The sequence below is a fragment of the Euleptes europaea genome, chromosome 1, assembly GCF_029931775.1.
Source record: "Euleptes europaea isolate rEulEur1 chromosome 1, rEulEur1.hap1, whole genome shotgun sequence".
NCBI lineage: Eukaryota > Metazoa > Chordata > Lepidosauria > Squamata > Sphaerodactylidae > Euleptes > Euleptes europaea.
Genome location: NC_079312.1, coordinates 7,584,617 through 7,606,158, shown reverse-complemented (window position 1 = coordinate 7,606,158; position 21,542 = coordinate 7,584,617). Strand labels below are relative to the sequence as shown.

The following is a 21,542-nucleotide window of genomic DNA, read 5'->3' as shown; positions in this document are numbered from 1 at the left end:
TTATGTAGCTTCTCCCCTGTGAACCCTCAGATGTGTAGTTAGGGTGTCAGTGCGAGAGAAGCACTTTCCACACTCCAGGCATTTATATGGCTTCTCGCCTGTGTGAAGCCTCAGATGTGTACTTAGGGTGTCAGTGCGAGAGAAGCATTTTCCACAATCCACGCATTTATATGGCTTCTCGCCTGTGTGAACCCTGAGATGTGTAGTTAGGGTGCCAATGCGAGAGAAGCACTTTCCACACTCCATGCATTTATATGGCTTCTCCCCTGTGTGAAGCTTTTGATGTATAGTTAGGTTCCCATTCAAAGAGAAGCACTTTCCACACTCTAGGCATTTATATGGTTTCTCCCCTGTGTGAACCTTTTGATGTCTAGTTAGGCTGTCATTCTGAAAGAAGCATTTTCCACACTCAAAGCATTCATATGGTTTTTCCCCTGTGTGACGCCTTTGATGTACAGCTAGATGGCTACTGCGAGAAAAGCACTTTCCACACTCCAGGCATTTATATGGCTTCTCCCCTGTGTGAACCCTTTGATGTGTAGTTAGGTGGGAATTCTGAGAGAAGCACTTTCCACACTTCAGGCATTTATATGGCTTTTCCTCTGTGTGAAACCTTTGATGTGAAATTAGGCTCCTATTGTAAGGGAAGCACTTTCCACACTTCAGACATTTATATGGCTTCTCCCCTCTGTGAACCCTTTGATGTCTAGTTAGGCTGCTATTGCAAGAGAAGCACTTTCCACACTCCAAGCATTTATAAGGCTTCTCCCGTGTGTGAACCCTTAGAGGTGTAGTTAGGATGTCAATGCGAGAGAAGCACTTTCCATACTCCAGGCATCTATATGGCTTCTCGCCTGTGTGAACCTTTAGATGTGAAATTAGGCTACTATTGTAAGGGAAGCACTTTCCACACTCCAAGCATTTATATGGTTTCTCCCCTGTGTGAACCTTTTGATGTACAGTCAGTTGGCCTTTGGAAGAGAAGCACTTTCCACACCCCAAGCATTCATATGGTTTCTCCCCTGTGTGAAGCCTTTGATGTACAGCTAGATGGCTACTGTGAGAGAAGCACTTTCCACACTCCAGGCATTTATATGGCTTCTCCCCTGTGTGAACCCTTTGATGTGTAGTTAGGTGGGAATTCTGAGAGAAGCACTTTCCACACTCCAGGCATTTATATGGCTTTTCCCCTGTGTGAAACCTTTGATGTGAAATTAGGCTCCTATTGTAAGGGAAGCACTTTCCACACTCCAAGCATTCATATGGCTTCTCCCCTGTGTGAACCTTTTGATGTCTAGTTAGGCTGCCATTCTGAGAGAAGCACTTTCCACACTCCAGGCATTTATATGGCTTCTCCCCTGTGTGAATCTTTTGATGTGAAGTTAGGTGGCTATTGCAAGAGAAGCACTCGAAGCATTTATATGGTTTCTCCCCTGTGCGAACCTTTTGATGCTTAGTTAAGTTGCCATTCTGAGAGAAGCACTTTCCACACTCCAGGCATTTATATGGTTTCTCTCCTGTGTGAACCCTTTGATGCATCGTTAGGCTGCCATTGCAGGAGAAGCACTTTCCACATTCCAAGCATTTATCTTCATTTTTTCCCACAACCGTCCTTGCTGATTCCTTTTCCCTCACCATCTCCCGCACATCTGGAACTGAAAAGAGAGACAGAAATTGAAGAAAGAAAAGATAAGAAATACCAGTTAGCAGGTACAGTTCTATTGTGTTCATGTAGGAAGTACAAAGACAGAATGGGAAAAATGCTCTTTTTTTAAAAGTGTGTTTTAAAATACATATTTTTTGTTTAAAGAAAAGGAAAAAATATGGACAGACTTCAAACTGGAGGCTGGAGCCATGGATGATAAGACAGATATTTCTTAAAACATTGAAAATGACCTGGGTTTGCACAACAATCTGAAATTTTAAAAAGTATACTCAGTGTCGGTTGCTAAGAAACAACACAGTACTGCCAGCCTTTCAGTCTTGTTTTCTGTCATAAGCAGGGGAAGGAGACAGGACCAGAGGGTGTTTGGACAGCATGGAATTTGCCTTTTTCACAGCAGCCACACACTGTTGACATCTTCATCGAGTGAGCCACTACCATCCCAAGATCCCTTTCTTGGTCTGTTGCTGCCAACGTCCCAAGATCCCTTTCTTGGTCTGTAGCTGCCAGCACAGATCCCATCAGTGTATATTTGGAGTTGGGATTTTTTGCCCCAATATGCACCACTTAACACTTGCTCACATTGAATCTTATTTGCCATTTTAATTCCTCCAGTTTGATGAGATCTTTTTGAAGCTCCTGACAGTCCGATTTTGTTTTAACCACTCTAAATAATTTCATGTCATCTGCAAACTTGGCCACCTAGCTGTTCACTCCCAACTTCAGGTCATTGATAAACAGGTTGAAAAGCACTGGTCCCACCATAGACCCCTGAGGGACCTCACTGCTCACATCCCTCCTTTGTGAGAACTGACCATTGATTCCTACTCTCTGCTTCCTATTTTTCAGCCAGCTCTCAATCCACCATGACTATGAAGTCTCGCACCACGCAGAGCGCACGGCGCCTTGCAGAATGTCTGCCAGAATCGGACTACTCTGACGAGGAAGACCTGTATGGTGACGGATCCCACTGGGCTACCGACCTTCGAGTCAGCCGATCCAGACGCACGGGAAGAGCCGGTGACGACATGCATCTTTTGCAGAGCCAAAACCGGGACTTAACTGACCAAGTAGCTCGGCTACAAGACCAAATGGAGCAACTACTCTGCGAGAATGAACGCTTGCACCGCGCCCAAACCACCCCAGCTTCACCGGTTCCCATCCAACCACCTCAGCCGGCTCCTCAACCGACTCCACAACCTCAGCCGGCTCCACAACCACAAGCTCCGCCGGTCTTACCACCCCCAGGAGCTCCAGTGTTGCCGCCTTCCGGGGCGCCCGTTTTGCCGCTCCCAGGGGCACCAGTTTTACCGCCCCCAGCACCCCCTATTCAGTGGAAACAACCGCGCCTTAAGATAACTTATGAAGGCTCGGTTGATGCTTTGTCCTGTTTCCTACATCATGTGGACAGTTACATGAGGGAACAAGGACAGTACTTCCCCACTGAGGACAGCCGAGTTCGATTCGTTGCCTCTCTGTCCGACTGGATGGTCCTCCAGTTTGACACTCGGGCCCGATCCATACGCTCTCTCAACAATTTCATGTTTGCCCTGTGGAGGCGGTTCAAGGACCCCTTCTTGGGAGAAAGGGCCAAAGCTGAACTCCTGCAACTCCGGCAAGGCTCTACTCCCGTTCGAGAATTCGCAGAGGAGTTCCAACGACTTGCCAGTAAAATTGTGGATTGGCCTGAAGCCACCCGAATACACTATTTCCGGGAAGCTCTACACCCTGACATTTTGAATGGGGCGTACATGCAACGGGACCCCGACACCCTGGAAGTTTGGATTTTGCTGGTGGAGGAGGTGGAAAGCCGCTGCCAGTTTATATCTCTGGTCCGACGCCGGACCAGAGAGGGGAGCAGTCATCAAAAACCTCCTTCTAAAGCTTCAGCCCCCGCCCTGCGGAGACCAACGCGGCCCGTGCAAGACCGCGAATCCCGATTCCAGAGGGGAGCCTGTCTCGTTTGCGGTAATATGGGCCACTTTGTGTCTGCCTGTCTGCGCCGTCCGGACCTCACACTTCCTCCCCGACCAGACGGACCACCCCGGACCCGGGGGCGACCCCAATGCAGAGGCACCGCGGCCACCCGTAGCGCTGCTCCGGGACGACACGCACCCTCTGCACTTCACATCGGAGAAGCTCCCAGTGAACCTACGTCTACCGACCCACCGGGGTCTCGGATTACAAGTGCCCCATTGGGGGACAGTTCTTCTTCAGATGAGGATCACACCTGGAATCCCCCTGAGCTCAATCTGGAATCTCCTCTTGATCTGTCAAAAAACGGGCAGGGTCTGCGGTGAGCGGAGCGACACCGCAGACCCCTGCAGCTTCTCCTGCAAAACCCAAGGCTCCTGTTATGGTGAGTGAAGTTGAAAATACCGTGTATGTGGACGTGGTGTTACAACATTACAAAAGAGGCCCCCGGGTACATGTCAAATCACTCATAGACTCTGGCTGTGGGCGCTCCCTAATCAATGAGGCCACTTTCAATGCGCTTAAGGTCAAATCAGAGACACTGCCCGATCCCATCCAATTCGCTCAAATGGATGGCAGTAGATTTAGGGGAGGCCCAGTCGACCGTCGCACACGCGGGTTCGCGATGGGTATTGGCACTCATTGAGAACAAATCGACTTTACCATAGCCCCCATCAGGTACAAAGTCATTTTGGGAATAAACTGGCTCAAGGGGCACAGCCCTTCTATAGACTGGAAGGCTGATACTATTACGTTTTCTGATCCTGACTGCGCGCAACACCACCACGAACTCACTGTTGTCCTTCCGACAGCCTCAGCATTGGTCTCTGACACCCCCCTCCTTCCTTGCTACCCGTTGAGTATTGGGACTTTGCAGATGTTTTTGATGCAAAGGAATGCGATGCACTACCCCCCCACCGCAGAACGGACTGCGCCATTGAAGTGGTGGGGGATGGTAAGCCTCCGAAGAGTAAAATTTACCCCATGAACACTGCTGAACGTACTGTGTTGTGGGACTTTTTAGACAAGAATGTCGCTCGAGGGTTCATACGGCCATCTTCCGCCCCTAACTCTGCCCCCGCTTTCTTTGTCCGCAAAAAACGGGTGATTTACGCTTAATCATCGATTTTCGGAAACTCAATGCTGTTACTCAGACCAATGCATACCCAATTCCTTTAATTTCGGACACCCTAGGGCAACTAAAGGAGGGGCGTATTTTCACCAAACTGGACTTAGTCAAAGCTTATTATCGAGTCAGGATTCGTGACAGAGACGAACCTCTAACAGCCTTTTCCAGCTGTTTTGGTATGTTTGAGTTTCTTGTGATGCCATTCGGATTACAGGGGGGTCCGGGGGTCTTCATGCAATTTATTAACAAGATCCTACATGACTTGTTATACCGAGGCGTGGTGGTGTATCTGGATGATATCCTTATCTATTCCAATTCTATGGACGAGCATGTTGCTTTAGTGAGGGAAGTGTTACAACACCTCAGAGACAACCACCTCTATGCTAAAGCATCCAAATGTGAGTTTCACCAAGAACGATTGACATTCTTGGGTTACATTATTTTGCACCAAGGTCTCACCATGGACCCTGCAAAGGTACAGTCCGTAATCGATTGGGATCCACCCTCAACCCGCAAACAAGTGCAGCAATTTCTCGGCTTTGCCAACTTTTACCGAGGGTTCATTCCCAATTTCGCTCAAGTAGCACTCCCAATCACTGACCTACTTAAGACTAAGGGAAAGGGGACTTCAGCCACATTACCCACAGCAAAAATCCAATGGACTCCCCAATGCCAGACCGCTTTCAAAACCCTTAAGCAACTGTTCACCTCTGAACCAGTGCTAAAACATCCAGATCCTGAACACATGTTTATAGTGCAAGTGGACGCTTCCGACGTAGCTATGGGAGGTGCTCTTTTGCAACAGGGTAAAGATGGTCTGTTGCACCCCTGCGCTTATTTCTCTAAAAAGTTTGCGCACTCTCAGCTGAATTGGCCCATTTGGGAAAAAGAGGCAGCCGCTGTCTACCATGCCCTCACTATTTGGAGGCAATTCCTTGAGGGTTCCAAGGTCCCCTTTGAGGTTTGGACCGATCACAAAAACCTGGAGGCACTCACTGGGAGCCGTAAACTGTCCGCAAAGCAGCTACACTGGGCTGACTTCTTTGCTCAATTTCGTTTCGTGCTCAAGCATGTTCCTGGGAAACAAAATGTCCTGGCGGATGCCCTATCCTGACTTCCCCAGTATCCTACCAAAGTAGACCGCCCCACTGAATCACTCTTCTCCCCTGCTCACAGTGGTCCAAACCAGGTCACAAACCCGACTCCAATCCCGCTCTGAGCCGGTCGAAATGAACGCTCGAGGGGGGGGGGACTTCCATCCGGGACTCAAGTCTGACTCCCTCGCCTGCTCCATCCGTTCCTCCGACGCCCAGGCGCCGGGTTGAGCCGGTTGTGCAACCCCCCTCCTCCCCTCCAGTTCAACAACCTGGCCATGTCTCGCCCACCACACAGGGTAAGATGGATCTACCTGCCTCTTTCCTAGACTCTCTTCGTTCCCAATGCCAAGCAGAACTCTCAGCTCAAACACTTCCCACTTCTCTGCTGGAACGGGTGGTTATTGGTACAGGGACTCCAAACTGTATGTACTTAAGGGGTTGCGAAGGGAAGTCCTGCAACTAGCCCATGGAGCCAAAACCGCGGGGCACTTTGGATTTTTGAAAACGCTTCACTTGTTACGCAGGCAGTTTTGGTGGGTGGGCATGCGTGCCGATGTGGACTCATTCATCTGCAGTTGCCCGATATGTGCCACCGTTAAACAGTCCCAAGGGAAACCCACTGGACTGTTGCAACCGTTAGAAACCCCCTCCAGACCTTGGGAGGTAATCGCTATGGATTTTATGACTGATCTCCCTCTCAGCGAGGGGAAAACTGTATTATGGGTTATTACCGACCTGTTCTCTAAACAGGTACACCTCGTCCCGTGCGCAGGTATTCCATCCGCCCCAAAACTGGCCCGCCTCTTTGTGTCACATGTCTTCCAACTACATTCCTTTCCGCGCAAGATTGTGAGCGACCGCAGAAGTAGCTATGTGGCAAAGTTTTGGAAAGCCTTCCTTAAACTGGTGGGGGTGGAACAGGGTCTGTCTAGTGCTTTCCATCCTCAAACGGATGGGCAAACTGAACGTGTTAATGCTGTACTAGAATGTTATTTTTGTTGCTACGTCAATTACCACCAGGATGATTGGGTTGAGTTATTACCTTTTGCTGAGTATGCTTATAACAATGCTGTACATCAATCCACAGGTTTTAGCCCGTTTCAGGCTGTCTATGGCCAGGACTTCAGTCCTATTGGCCATGTTGATGTTTTGAGGGAGGAGGGCGGCGAAAGCGTGGTGACTTGGGTTCATACAATTCAAACCACCTGGCCCTGGCTGGTGAAAAACCTTGAGCGGGCTAAACGTAAATACAAAGCTCAAGCTGACAAACACCGGTCTCCCAGCCAGAATTTTAACGTGGGTGATTTGGTCTACCTGTCCACCAAAAATCTCCGGTCCACCCGTCAGTGTGGAAAACTCAGTGCCAAATACGTGGGCCCCTACCCCATTTCTCGGATCATTAACCCTGTAACCGTGGAACTCTCCCTTCCAAAGACACTGAGACGCATACATCCCGTTTTCCATGTAAGCCTCCTGAAACCTCATGTTCCCTCCCCAGAGTGGCATCCCAACCCTCTTCCTGAACAACTGGTGATGGTGGGGGGGGGGGGGAGGAGCATTTCGAAGTTGCTAAGATCCTGGACTCACGTATTTGTCACGGCTCCCTCCAATATCTCGTTCGTTGGAAACACTTTACCCCTGCCCAAGACGAGTGGGTTCGCTCGTGCGATGTCTCCGCCCCTCGCCTGGTGCGCGCCTTCCATACCGCCTACCCCCACAAGCCAGCCCCCTTACAAGGCGGGAGGGGGCCCTGAGGGGAGCAGAATGTCAGGCCTGCTCTCTCCTCTCTGCATTTGAGAGTGTTTTGTCTTCTCGCAGAGGCTTTACTCAAGGATTGTTTATCTAACTGTTGCATTCCTCTCCAGCCTTTGATGCCCGTGGGAGCCTGGCCCCGTTGGCCTGGGGTTGCCGTGCCAACCTGTACTATCTGATATGACCTGTATGACCACTATTCCTCCATATATTCTGCTGTATGTCCTTGCCCCGCCCCCATTCCTGCCTTTTTATTTCTGCAAGCTCTGAATACCTGAATGTTTTCCAATAAAGTCAAGTCTCTTTTGGACTACCTGTCTGCGGATGTTGCTTTTGGGAGTACTACGGGGACAAGTGCTTACATTTGGTCACAAAATGAGAAGACAAGGATCACTGGGAAAGACAATAATGCTAGGAAAAGTGGAAGAGCCAACATGAAATGGATCGACTCAATCAAGGAAGCCACAGCCCTTAGTTTGCAAGACCACAGAAAGGCTGTTAATGAAAGGACTTTTTGGAGGACACTGATTCATAGCATCGCCATGAGTCAGAAAAGACTTGGAAAAGACTTGACGGCACTTAACACATAACACACACAAACCCATGGGTAGCAGCACCAGCAGGCAGCATCAGGAGAAGAACTCGGCCTCTGTGCCCTGTCTTTTGGCTCTCCAGGGCAGCTAATCAGCCACTGTGTGAAACAGGACGCTGGACTAGATGGACAACTGAAGTGATACAGCAAGACTTCTCTTGTATTCTTAAAGAAGAGAAGTGGGAGTCAATTTTTCAGAGATTTCAGCTGAACAAGCAGAAGCCCCATATTTTTTTCCCAGGGGAAGGAAGGTTCCTGTCTGGAGGAAGGTTCCTGTCCGGGGGGCAAAGGAGGCCAAAGTGCACCTCCCCTGGGAGGTGCAGGGAAGGAAGGTTCCTGTCTGGGGGGCAAAGGAGGCCAAAGTGCACCTCCTTGTACTTCCAAGCTTCCGAGAGATATTTCCAGACACGCAGAACAGCATTCAAATATTTAGTGCTTTCCTTTTCTCGTGATGTAACATCCCCAGGTGCGGGAGTTCCATTCCTCCCTCTGTGGCAAAGGGAATTGTCTCCTGAAATTCAAGAGTGACAAAGGAAGATGCAATCCCCTCCCTTCTCTTCTGTGTGCATAATAAAAGAGAAACGATTCTTACCCAGAGAGGCAACAGTCTCATAATTTTCCTCTGTCACTTCCCAGAAGAGTTTTCTTTGGACTGGATCCAGCAGAGCCCATTCCTCCTCCGTGAAGACCACGGCTACCTCCTCAAAGGACACTGGCGATCTCTGAAAGGGAAGAGTTAGTTTTTATATGCCAACTTTCTCTCCCACAAGGGAGAATCAAACCGCCTTACATTCACCTTCCCTTCCCCTCCCCACAACAGACACCCTGGAAGCTAGGTGGGACTGAGTGTGACTAGTCCAAGGTCACCCAGCTGGCTTCATGTGTAGGAGTGGGGAAACTAATCCAGTTCACCAGATTAGCATCCATCGCTCATGTGGAGGAGTGGGGAATCAAACCTGGTTCTCCAGATCAGTGTCCACAGCTCCAAACCACCGCTCTTAACCACTACACCATGGTGGCTCCAACTCAGCTCAACCCAACAGACGAGAAATTGATCACTTTCCATCTTTCCCCTCCCTTCTTACAATCCATGTGGTTAAATAAAGCTAGTTTAGCAGTTACTGACCATATAAAGGATACTGATTTCCAGGAAGTACTGGTTTAGGCCTGCAGTGTGTGCTCTCCACTACTATTTAACTTAGCTCCAATGATCACACATCAATATGCCTGTTACCTATCTATACTAAGAGTATACTAAGATATCACCACGCATTGACGCTGACTACATTTAACGTACTGCCATCTGAACGCCTGACAGGAAGGTACCAAAACTTCTGCCTAATTGTAAATTTTATCCTTGCTCTGTTATCCTAATAGACACACTGGCTCATGTATCTTTCCAAGGTAGATTTTATGAACAGGCACACTTGATTTATTGGAATCTCTGTTGACCAATAAGAAAACGTTCTCTGAGCGGACGTTTTACTCAGCTTCTGAATGGCCTATGGGCTGTAATAAAGACTGAGATTACTTCACACCAGCTGCTGAGTCAGAGGGCTTCTTGAGGATGTCGCTCATTGGAATCACACTCCAAAGGGAGCAACAGAAGGTTTTTAAAGGTCTTCCATTATAGGAGCAAAATATGGCCAAACGAGTCCTTGGGGGTGGCCTGTGGAGCTCGCAAAAAACAACACTGAGGACCCAGTAAGGACAGAGAACCCTGCTGCATGTGACCAGGACTTCACCTAAGTTTTAATAATAAAATAAACGCAGGCTGGTTGCCTGGAACACGTTCAAGAGACTGAAAACAGAGAGTCCCTCCAGCTACCTCTTCTACTTTCTATTCTGTTCACAAGCGATTTCACTTACCCAAAAGCTGTTGAGGAAATCCTGAACTCACCTTTCCTACAGACGTGCAAGAGTCAAATTCTCCCTCCAGCCGGGGGAAACAAGAGAGAAGAGAGGCCCTTTGGGATTCCATATTGCAAATTTTTCCTTCTCCACCTCCAGGAAAAGCTGCTCCTTGGACATCGACAAGAGACAGGGTTGACCTCTCTGGTGCTTGCAAGGCCTTCTGGGAAATGTAGTTTCCTGCAACAGCTAGACACAAATGGAATGAAAAAGCCCAAAGCATCTGGGAATGTGGAACAGAAGGTTTTGTTGTCCGTTTGTCACTATGTGGGGCAGCTTCATATGTACATCAATAAATAAATCTTTGCTGTTTTCTGAAACCCAGTTTCAGTGATCTGTGTACTCTTCGGGCTCAATACAAAACTTGCCTCACAGAAGAGACCCAAAGCTTTTTCTTTTGCTACCCTAAGAACATCTTGTCACTAAGGGGAAGGTTTATACCACACAAAAACAAAAAGGAAATAATGTGGAACCAGGAACGCAGTGGAAAAAGAGGCGCCCCCTAAATGTTTTGCTAAACATGGAAGCAATCGGAATCTCCAGATCCCACCCTGAGCTAAGTGCTTCTTGCATTGGAACCTACGATTGATGGTGGAACACAGAACTCAGGTGTCTCAAAACTGGCCACCCGCCTCAGGATGATGCGACTCTCAGTGCCAGAAAGGAATTGAATCAGACCATCCTGCCACAGATTCACTCTTCTCCATCACTCTGTTCTTGGAAACAATGGAAGTGAAGGCTGCCTGTTTGCGGCAGGCAGAAATCATCACAAAATATAAGAGCACAGTGAGCTATGGGGCTGGCAAGGAGCATAAGCAGGTCAGACCTGTAGCAAAGAGATCATAGAATCATAGAGTTGGAAGGGACCATCAGGGTCATCTAGTCCAACCCCCTGCACAATGCAGGAAACTCACAACTACCCCACACACACACACACAGTGACCCCTATTCCATGCCCAGAAGATGGTCAAGATGCCCTCCCTCTCATTATCTGCTTAAGCTCATAGAATCAGCATTGCTGACAGATGGCCATCTAAACTCTTCTTAAAAACCTCCAGGGAAGGAGAGCTTACCACCTCCCGAGGAAGCCTGTTCCACTGAGAAACCGCTCTGTTAGAAAATTCTTCCTAATGTTTAGATGGAAACCCCTTTGATTTAATTTCAACCTGTTGGTTCTGGTCTGACCTTCTGGAGCAACAGAAAAAGAGCCTTGGCTACTTACTGTGAAGGCTTCTTCTGCTCAGAGGGACGAAGGGCATCTTCATTATGGGTGTTTCCTTTTCCTCTTATCTCGGGAGGCAGGAATCAAATATTTAAATTTTTCTGACCTCTGAGGGTAAACGCCCTCTTGTGATCAGTTAAAGACTTTCCAATCCTTAAATACTTAAGATAGACTGAAGAAACATGTTAGTTATAATTCTATACAAGAAATAAGCTCCTAATAAACATTAACGATGAATTTTTAGGAGAATTATAAGTCATGAACCGACAAGGAACGTTTAACTTGAATTGAAGGTTAACTGGAAGTTAGATATAACCATGATTACCTGTAATTTTATTTTATTTGTTCTATTTATGCTTTACTGACGTCTGGGCGGGCAAGATGCCCTTCATCCCTCTGAGCAGAAGAAGCCTTCATGGTAAGTAGCCAAGGTTCTTTCTCGCTCAGAGGGAGAAGGGCATCTTCATTATGGGACATACAAGAGCTGTCCCTGCCGTTGGGAGGGTTAGATGTCCTGAAATATACTTTGAAGTACTCGTCTGCCAAAGGCGGCATCTGCTGACAAGTATAGATTTAATTTGTAGTGTCTCACAATGTGGATCCTAGGACCAAGTTGCGGCCTTACATATCTCTTCCATAAAGCTCTGCGGTCGAAGGCTGCTGAAGTAGCCGCACTTCTTCCCAAGTGGGCAGTAACGCCCACAGGAGCAGGTAGGTTACTTCCTCTATAAGCCTGTGTTATGTATAAGGTGATAGTCCTATTAATGAATGCCCTGGATGTATGCTTGCCCTTGTCAGGTGGTGTGATATGAACAAATAAGGAGTCAGAGTTCCTAATAATTTTAGTAAGATAAATGTAACCAGGTAGTGCCCTTCTTAGGTCTAGCTAGTGCCAGGCCTTCTCCTTAGGATTCTTGGGGTTAGTGCAGAAGGATGGAAGCACTATGTCCTGCTCCCTGTGAAACTTGGAGCTGCATTTTTGTCCTACCTCACTGAGTGGTTCGAATGGTGGTTTTGTGAGTGCTGTCAAAACTCTGTGCAGGCTCCAGTTGGGAACCTGTGACTAACAGGAGGAGCTAAATAATTGATGCCCCTTAAAAAGGCTTTTATGTTATAGATGCCAGTTGCCTTTGTAGAGTGGAGGTAGCTAGCTCTAGGCTCTGTCCCTCCTTATGGCTTCTTTGTTGCCAATATGGTAGTGATGACCACCGGGCTATAACCTAGGGCTATAAGTCGTCTCCTTCCAGTGCCCATGCGGTCAATTTTTACCACCCTGGATTGGGATGGCATATAGGGCCTTGTAGAGGGAGATCTTGTCTGTCTGGTAGACTCCAGTGGTTCTGTATGGACATCTGAATTATAGATGGGAACCACAGTCGTTGCGGCCAATATGGAGCTATGAATCTGACCAATGCTTTTTGAAGTCGTACCATTCTCAATACCCTTGGTATGAGAGGGAGGAGGGGAAACACGTAAAGTAGGTCGTGTGGTCCTGGTGACATTAAGGGGTCCATTTGTTCCGCCCCCTGTTGATGGTACCTGGAATAGTACCTTGGCAGCTGGTGGTTGATGCTGGATGTAAACAGATGAATCTGTGGCATGCCGAATCTCTGAGGAATAAGTTGAAAGACCTCTGGATGTAGAGACCATTCTGCCTCGCTGAGGGTCTGTCCGCTGAGCCAGTCTGCTTGTATGTTGACTGTGCCCTGAATATGTTCCGCAGATATTGGTGAGAGGTTGGACTCGGCCCAAAGGAGAATTGTAGTCGCTTCTGAGGATCGCCCTGATTTCTAGGGCATTGATGTGAAGATTCTGTTCTTTGATGGTCCATGTTGCCTGAGCCATTGTCCGTTGAGTGTGGCTTTCCAACCTGACAGACACGCGTCCGTGAAGATTGAATCGGTGTTGGACGGAGATACCAACTTCCTTTTGTCAAATTCTGAGACTGAAACCACCGTACTAGGCTTGATCTGACTTCCTCTGTCAGGATGAGATTTCTGTCACTTCTTCCTTGGTACGTCTCTTTGGTATGGCCTTAGGAACTGTTGAAGAGGTCTTGCTCGTAAGCTTGCCCCTTGAACTGCGGGAATGCATGCAGTCATGTGACCCTTCAGTTTGGTCAGGGCCATGAGAGAAGGCAACCGGGAATTAATCGCTTTCTTTGCTAGAGATGAAATGTTGTGGATTTTGTCCACAGGAAGGTATAAGGAGTTTGTCAGTGTGTCTATGTCCTTCCCCAGATGTCTCAATCATTGGGATGGAACTAAGTGGGTCTTTCTGAAGTTGATTATGATCCGTGTTCTGTTAACCTCTACAGAACTCTCTATGAATGATCTGTGCTCTGCTATTTTGAGCTTGTGCAAATCAGAATGCCGTCTAAGAAGGGTGCATTCTCACCCCTCCTTGTGCAGTGAAGTGACTGGTGTGTCCTGAACTTTGGTGAATACTTGAGGAGGGGCGATGTTAACCCGAATGGTAAGGCCCTGAATTGGGAGAGGTGTCCCTTGTACAGGAACCGAAGGAAACAGCAATGAGCCGGGTGTATTAGAATGTAAGAAAATCCTTTTCCCTGAGGGCCTGTGTGACTGACTTTAGTGTCTCCATCCTAAAGCGCTTTAATGGGATAATCTGTTCAGAAACTTGAGGTCTAGGATGGCTCTCCATCCGCCACATGTCTTGGGAACAGAAAAGAATACTGAATAGACTCCCAATGCATGCTCCAATGGTGGGACTGGCTCCATCTCCTTGATGTCTAAGAGGCCTCTGAAGTTCTATGTATTTTGTTCTGGTTTTTTGGATGTTAGAGATATTACTAGTCGACGTGAAGGAGTGCAAGAAAAAACTCTATCTTTTAGCCTTGTGAGATAATGTTTGTGACCCAGAGGCCTGGTTGGGAGGTGACCACTGAGGGTGTAATAGACTGAGCCTGCCTCCCACTGATTGGTGGGTGGCGTCACTGTTTGGTTGGGAGGTCGGGTTTATCCCCTTTATTGCCCTGGAAGGTGGAGAATTTTGGAGATTTATTTAGTCGTCCTCCTTTACGAAAGGAGCTGCGATTCTGGTTCCAGTGGTTTCTAGGTTGATCAGGTCTGTATCTTTGAAGTGTGTGGTATGAACGAAAGGACACAGAGGGAGTAATCCCTTGGATTCCTTGCGTAGAATCTTGTCTTTGGTCTCCACTGATATGGGGTCCAAATTGTCTCCAAGCAAGGTCTTTCCCTGATACAGGAAGCCCATAAGTACCAATTTTGATCTATATACTCCGCTTGCCAGGGGCGTACCCAGAGAGCCCTTCTGGCAGCTGAGGCTGTGGCTAGCGTCCCAGCTGCGTATGACATGGTATCCAAGGAGGAATCAGCTAGAAAGAATACCACTCTCGAAAACATGGAAGATATGGTATCTAAGATAGAATCAGCTAGAAAGAATACCACTCTCAAAAAACATGGATGCCCTTCTGGCAGCTGAGGCTGTGGCTAGTGTCCTAGCTGCATATGGCATGGTATATAAGGTCGAATCAGCTAGAAAGGATACCACTCTCAAAAAACATGGATACTCTTGTAGAGGCGTTTCTTCCTGCGGAACAAGTTGATATAACTTCCTAGACCAAATTATTGCCGCTCTGTATACTAGGGCAGATGTGATAGAAGCACTTGATAGCGAGTGCCAAGGCCTCATGAGCATTTATGCATGCTAACTCTGCCTTCCTATCTGTAGGGCCCCTGATCATGGCAAGGCCTTCCTCTGTAACAAGGTTGGAGGAGTGAAGGCAGTGACAGGTGGTTCTACCGAAGGCACTTTTAGAATGTCAGAAGTACCGTTAACCAAAATATAAAAATATAAAAACTTCCTAGAGGCTGTGGAGCATTGTATAGATGCAATTGATTTCTCCCACTCTGCTTTCAACAGAGTTAGAAAATAATCAAGCGCTGGCACAAGCCTATCTGGAGTCTTTTCTCCCACTCTGAGTCCTCTGAGAGATCAAGAGCGGCTAGGGTTTTATGCAAATGCAGAGGGAAATCTTCTGCGTTAAATACCATAGACAGCCTGGATACCAATTGGCAATTTTGGGGCCCTGAATTAGCTTTCAGCGCTGCTTAGGTGGGCCGGCACGTACTTTCTTGATACTACTTGGACTGGCAATCAGCTCACCAGGATCTCAGGCACAGGTCTTTTACATCACCTACTGCCAGAAATGGCCTTCTGCATGCCAAGCCGATGCTCTCATACTGAGCCATAGCCGTTCCCCTCCTTTGGCTGATATTCTGCTCTTTTAGCGATCAGATTACTGTTTACTGTGGTGCTGGAGGGTGTGATCCCTACGATCCCTGCATGAATGGGGCAGGATAAGGAGGTTGTACTGCCCTTAAGCCATCTGTGAAGGCGTTTTTAATCAGGGCGGAGAGCTCTGCTCTTACAGGAGTAAAACGGGGGGGCGAAGTCACCGTTGATGCTTCCCGTCCTTGAATAATAATAGGTGAGCCGCCTGAGGTCGGAGCATTGCGAGGCAAAGGTGAGCCGCCAGCCTCCTTCATTTCCCCCCTGTTCGTGCTGCGTGGGAGGAGCGGCAATAGCTGCTGTGTTCTCCTGGCTGCTTCCCGCTGTGATCTGTTGATGCTTCCCGTCCTTGAATAATAATAGGCGAGCCGCCTAAGGACGGAGCACTGCGAGGCAAAGGCGAGCCGCCAGCCTCCTTCATTTCCCCCGTTTGTGCTGCGTGGGAGGAGCGGCTACCGCCGCTGTTTCCTCCCGGCTGGTTTCAGTTGCAATCTGGCAGTCGCCTCTTTCAGGTGCGGCAGAGTAGCGTGCGCTTTGCAGCAGGCGTTTGGCGCGCTTGTTAGCGGTCGAGCCGACCCGTTTGTACTTGCCTGCGCCGTTCTTGCCGCTTTCTTTTGAGTTTTGGCCCTCAGATCACCAAAGTGTCAGAGGGTTCGTCTAATTGTAATGGTAAGGCCACTGGCAGGCTAGGATCTAAATCGGGAGGCGCTATATAGCTGTCCTGATGCCGATCCGCCATTTTGTTTGGGCGGGAAAAGACCCCTCTGAGGAGAATAGGTAGAAAATTAAGACAGTAAATAGAATTGAGTAGTAGATTAGTTAGGTATAGTTTAGGTTTGTTAAAATAAGAATATTTTTAGGTCTAATAAGTAAGGTTAAGGTTTCTCTATTCTGTTCTGTAGCAGAGAGCTGCTAGAAGGCTGCTCTCCCGTTCAAGGCAGGAAATAGAACTGGTCACAAGGGGGTGTTTACCCTCAGAGGTCAGAAAAATTTAATTATTTGATTCCTGCCTCCCGAGATAAGAGGAAAAGGAAACACCCATAATGAAGATGCCCTTCTCCCTCTGAGCGAGAACAACTAGGCACCCTCCTCTATATGACAGCCCTTCAAATACTTGAAGATGGTTATCATATCCCCTCTCAGTCTTCTCCTCTTCAGGCTAAACATACCCAGCTCCTTCAACCTTTTCTCATAGGACTTGGTCTCCAGACCCCTCACCATCTTTGTTGTCCTCCTCTGGACACGTTCCAGCTTATCTACATCTTTCTTAAACTGCAGTGTCCCAAACTGAACACAGTCCTCTAGGTGAGGTCTAACCAGAGCAGAGTAAAGCGATACCATCACTTTGCGGGATCTGGACACTATATTTCTGTTGATGCAGCCCAAGACTGCATTTATAAAGGGCTACTAGCCATAGTGACTGAAGTGAACTTCCATATTCAGAGGCAGTAAACCCCACAACACCAGTGCCAGGAGGCAGCTTCAGGAGCAGTGCTTGGCCTCTCTAGTGAGTCTGTCTGACTCTCCGGCACAGCCACTGTATGAACAGGATGCTGGATTAGATGGACAACTGGACTGATCCAGCATGTAAGGGTGGAAGGGACCTCCAGGCTCATGTAGTACAGCCTCTTGCGCAATGCAGGAAATCTACAACTCTGGCCTCCCCCCTCATTCCCACATTGACTCCTAGGGCATTTTCACACAGCCCAAATAATGCACTTTCAATCCACCTTCAGTGCACCTTAACGATCATTTGCCAAGTGGATTTTGCCAGTTCACACTGTACAATCCACCTTCAAAGTGGATTGAAAGTGGATTAAAAGTGCATTCTTTGGGCTGTGTGAAAGTGCCCTTACTCTGTGCCCAGAGGAAGGCAAGAAACCTCCAGGATCCCTGGGCCAACATGGTCTGGAGGAAAATTCCTTTCTGAACTAGCTCTGGATAAATGATTAGGGACTGTGGTCTATACTGCTGTGTTTGGCTTCTGGTAAGCAGGGTCCTATTTAAGTGATTTCTATACCACTCAGTGTGCCAGGTGAAGACTTAAGCTATGTTTCAGCTCTTCCTGGTGGTTCCAGACTTCTAAAATCCTAGTGCCTGGGCGAGTCCTCCTCTCCCCTTCCTTATTTGTCTATCCCTAAATTGTACCTCTTAGCAAAGGCCCCTCCCTCCTCTGGTCTAGTCAAATCAACAAGGCCATTCTTTGCCTCCTCCCATTAGACTCAGTCACTCAAACAAAGGACTGTGGGAGAGCCACTCCATGTCAAAGTAGCGAGGCAAAAGAAGAAAACAGGGCTGCCAGGATTTGCTAGCAGGACCCTAACTGGATATTGACTATCTTTCCCAATCAGAGCCCTCCTCATTGACACATTTCTCTTCACAGCATCAATGTACTGGCATCAATACATTGATCCCTAGTTGTGGGAGCTCTGTTCTTTCTTCTGTGGCAAACAGAAGTATGTTCTGAAATTCAAGAGGGCCAAAGGAAGATACCAGCCTCTCCATTCCCTTCAGCATTCGTGGTAAAAGGAAAAGATCCTTACCCACTGAGCCCACGGACTCGTAATTTTCCTCCATCACTTTCCAGTAGAGCTTTCTTTGGCTGGGATCCAGCAGAACCCATTCCTCCTCCATAAAGAACACGGCTACCTCCTCAAAGGACACTGGTGATCTCTGAAAGAGGAAAATATGGCCCAGTTGGTATTCTATATTTCTCTCTGAGCACTGAAGAGTGAAAGAAGAACCCCATCGACCAGTCAATTGAGTAAAATAATACCTCAATAATGCAATACCTCAAACTGATGGCAAGAAAAATCGTGTTCTTTTCCCCCCTGCCTCTGACAGGTATAATACGCTTTATTTATTTATTTATATTTCAAAGAAGAAGAAAAATAACAGAAAGGGGACAAACTCTAAACCCAGCAACTAAAAAAAAAAAGGACACACAGGGACAGAAATCCAATATTAGAAAAAGTTGACATCAGTCGGCTTTCACAGACTACTTTCATCCTCAGAAACACGTAAAGATCTTTTTACATCATCATTGTGTCAACAAGGCTGCAATATGATACTGTTTAAATATGCCACAACAGCTGCAAGAAATGCTTTCGCCAAAAAATGGAAGCTGACACGGCTTCTAGGTGTTGAAGAATGGAAGAGGAAGCTGTCTGAATATGCAACCATGGCCAAAATGACTAATTTAGCTAACAATAAACAACAGTATGCGTCATTTCTTTTTGCTGGGAAAGCTGTTTAGATATGTGTAAACGGTGTACCGCAATACACAATCACATGCAGTGCAATAAATTATTTCTTTTTAGACTCATTTTTATTTTTCCCGTTTATTTTCATTTTTGTTTTTAAATAAATAAGTCCAAACGCAACAGTTGCCGATATGCCAAGCATTCAAATACTGATACACTTCTAAGGTCTTCAATCCATTGATTTACCAGAGGTGGACATTTATTCCTCCAATGCTGCAATGATACAAGTCTCCTAGCTGTAATCAGGGCACAGAGGGTTCATTTCGTGGACCTCCAAGAGATGAGCAGATCATTTGAAAATTAACAGTCTAATAAAAAAAACCCGATGCAAGTAATAACTTACACAAAAACCAATTGACTGGACAGGCCCAAAGCCTACTTCCCATCCTAAGAGCAAAATGTGGCCAAACGCCCCTTTCGGGGTTGGCCTGTGGAACCTGCAAAGAAGGACGCCGTGAGCTAAGGGGGCCCAGTAAGGACAGACGAGGAATGCTGCTGGGTCAGTCCAAGGGTCCGTGGAGGTCAGGGGACCCCAACGTGTGGCTGCTGGGCCCCACGGCGCCTGCTGACACCTTGTTCTGGTGCTGGCCAAGGGTTTCGAGGATTGGGTGGGGCGAGGAAGGGGTTTTGCTCTGCGAGGCTTCTGATGGGCTGCTGCAGAGCTGATCAACTGTGCAAATGTTTTCAGGCGTTGCTTTGGCGGCAGCGGCCACCCCAGCGCGAGGGTCTTCCGCCGTGTGACTGAAGTCCAGCTGTGGGAGCCGTGTTGTGGCTCCGCCTGCTGCCGCTGCCATGTTTTGCTGCTGTTCCCACCAGGCCCTGGCTGAACTCCCCCCTGGGCCCCCAGTAGGGTTGCCAGCTCCCGGTAGGGGGACACCCCTGGAGGCTTTGGAGGGGGGGGCCTGAGGAAGGTGGGCTGTGGAGAAGGGAGGGTTCAGTGGCCCAAGGGGCCCTTTTCTCCCGGGGGAATCCGTCCCTGCGGGTTGGAGGTCAGCTGTAACAGCGGGAGGCCTCCAGCTCCCACCCGGAGGTTGGCAACCCGGAGCCCGCAGGCTCCAAAGGGCCGGGGACCCAAGAGCAGAACAAGCCCTGGCCTGGTGGGCTGGAGCACGTTGGAGTGGGTGGAAACACCGCCATCCTCATCACCCCCCCCCCCATCTCCATGCCCAGATCTTGCCCGGGGAAGCCTCCCCTCCCCCTCCCCCCTCCTCTCGCCCCCCAGACCCCGCCTCAGGAAAACCTTCCGCTCACCTTCCCCGCAGGCGCGCAGGAGCCCCCTCCTCCCGCCATGGCCGTCCCCCCAAGACCCCCTTTCCCCTCCTCGGGGACAAAGCCTCCCCCCCCCTCCCTACGCACATCCGCCTCTGGCGACCGCGCTCCACGTCCTCCTCGCAAGGCTTTCTGGGAAACGTAGTTCTGGGCCACAACCACAGACCCAGGAGGAATAAGGAAAGGGGAGGGGGGATGAGAGGGGTGCTCCCTGCGGGGTGGGAAATCCAAGAGATTTGGCGGGGGGGGTGGAGCGTGGGGGGGAGGGCAGAGTTTCGGTGGGGGGGTTGGGAGGACCGCGATGGGGGTGTGATGCCCTTTTCCCCAGGGGAACTACTGGCCTCTGCAGCCTGGAGCTGCTGCCATTGCAGGAGATGTAGTCTCCACGCCTCCCTGGGACACAGCAGGCAGCCATCCGTCCATCCACCCACCCACCCATTCACCCACCCATCTACCCATCCATCCATCCACCCATCTACCCATCCATTCACCCACCCATCCACCCATCCACCCATCCATCCGTCCACCCACCCATTCACCCACCCATCCACCATCTACCCATCCATCCATCCATCCATCCGTCCACCCACCCACCCATCTACCCATCCACCCATCCATCCATCCATCCATCCATCTACCCACCCACCCATCTATCCATCCACCCATCCACTCATCCATCCACCCATCCATCCATCCATCCATCCATCCATCCATCCATCCATCCACCCAAGGCACTGGGGACCGGGGAGGAAGAGAAGTTTCTCCCTTCCTTCCTCCCTCCCTCTAGGGCTGGGTGGGGCCGTTTCCTATGCGGGCCCCGCTGCAGGAGAGATGCCAGAAAAGAGAGAGGAGGCCCCGGGGGAAGAAACCAATCTTTCTGCCCAAATCTTCAGGGTTTGATTGTCATAGCAGGCAATTTGTTCTCCAGCTGCAAACTGTAGACTTTTCCAGGCATCAAGAAGAAGAGCTGGTTTTTATGTGCCGACTTTCACTACCGCCTAAGGGAGAATCAAACCGGTTTACAATCACCTCCCCTTCCCCACAACAGACACCCTGTGAGGTAGGTGGGGCTGAGAGTGCGTGACTAGCCTAAGGTCATGCTGGCATTTCAGTCACCCAGCTGGCTTCATGTGAAAGAGTGAGGAATCAAACCGGGCTCTCCAGATTGAAGTCCACCACTTCAAACCACCGCACTCCTCTGGCTCCTGTTAAAGGGACTGGAAGTTTTTCCAAGAGAGGGCAAAAAAGAGTCCATATTTGTCTCCCCTTCATTAAAATGATGAGACCTTCAGGGAAGAGGGGGTTGTGTCAAAGTCGCCACTAGGAGACACTGTCCTTCAGTGTGACTCCTCTGAAGATGCCGGCCACAGTTGCTGGCGAAACGTCAGGAAAGAA

The 21,542-nt window shown here is 48.9% G+C and overlaps 2 protein-coding genes across 2 annotated transcripts in view; both read right to left on the bottom strand.

Annotated features, from left to right (window-relative positions):
• LOC130479418 (zinc finger protein 665-like) lies at window positions 1-2,697 on the bottom strand. Its single transcript, XM_056851855.1, has 3 exons — window positions 2,550-2,697; window positions 1,444-1,655; window positions 1-1,368 (listed from the first exon to the last, which is right to left on the bottom strand). The coding sequence occupies exons 1-3, from the start codon at window positions 2,695-2,697 to the stop codon at window positions 1-3; spliced, it is 1,728 nt and encodes a 575-aa protein (XP_056707833.1).
• Window positions 2,698-19,812: 17,115 nt separating this feature from the next.
• LOC130479320 (zinc finger protein 420-like) overlaps window positions 19,813-21,542 on the bottom strand; it is a 28,028-nt gene continuing 26,298 nt past the window's right edge. The window contains exon 6 of the mRNA XM_056851742.1: window positions 19,813-19,931. Coding sequence (XP_056707720.1) covers window positions 19,813-19,931 — 119 coding nt within the window. The remainder of the gene's footprint in view (window positions 19,932-21,542) is intronic.

Excerpts from the sequence above, each read along its gene's own strand:
- LOC130479418 (XM_056851855.1), bottom strand. The coding sequence starts at position 2,697 with ATGCATGTCGTCACCGGCTCTTCCCGTGCGTCTGGATCGGCTGACTCG. Across the intron at positions 1,656-2,549 it reads GGCGCCGTGCGCTCTGCGTG|TTCCAGATGTGCGGGAGATG; the intron begins GTGCGAGACTTC and ends CTCTCTTTTCAG. Across the intron at positions 1,369-1,443 it reads ACTTAACTAAGCATCAAAAG|ATTCACACAGGGGAGAAGCC; the intron begins GTTCGCACAGGG and ends TCACATCAAAAG.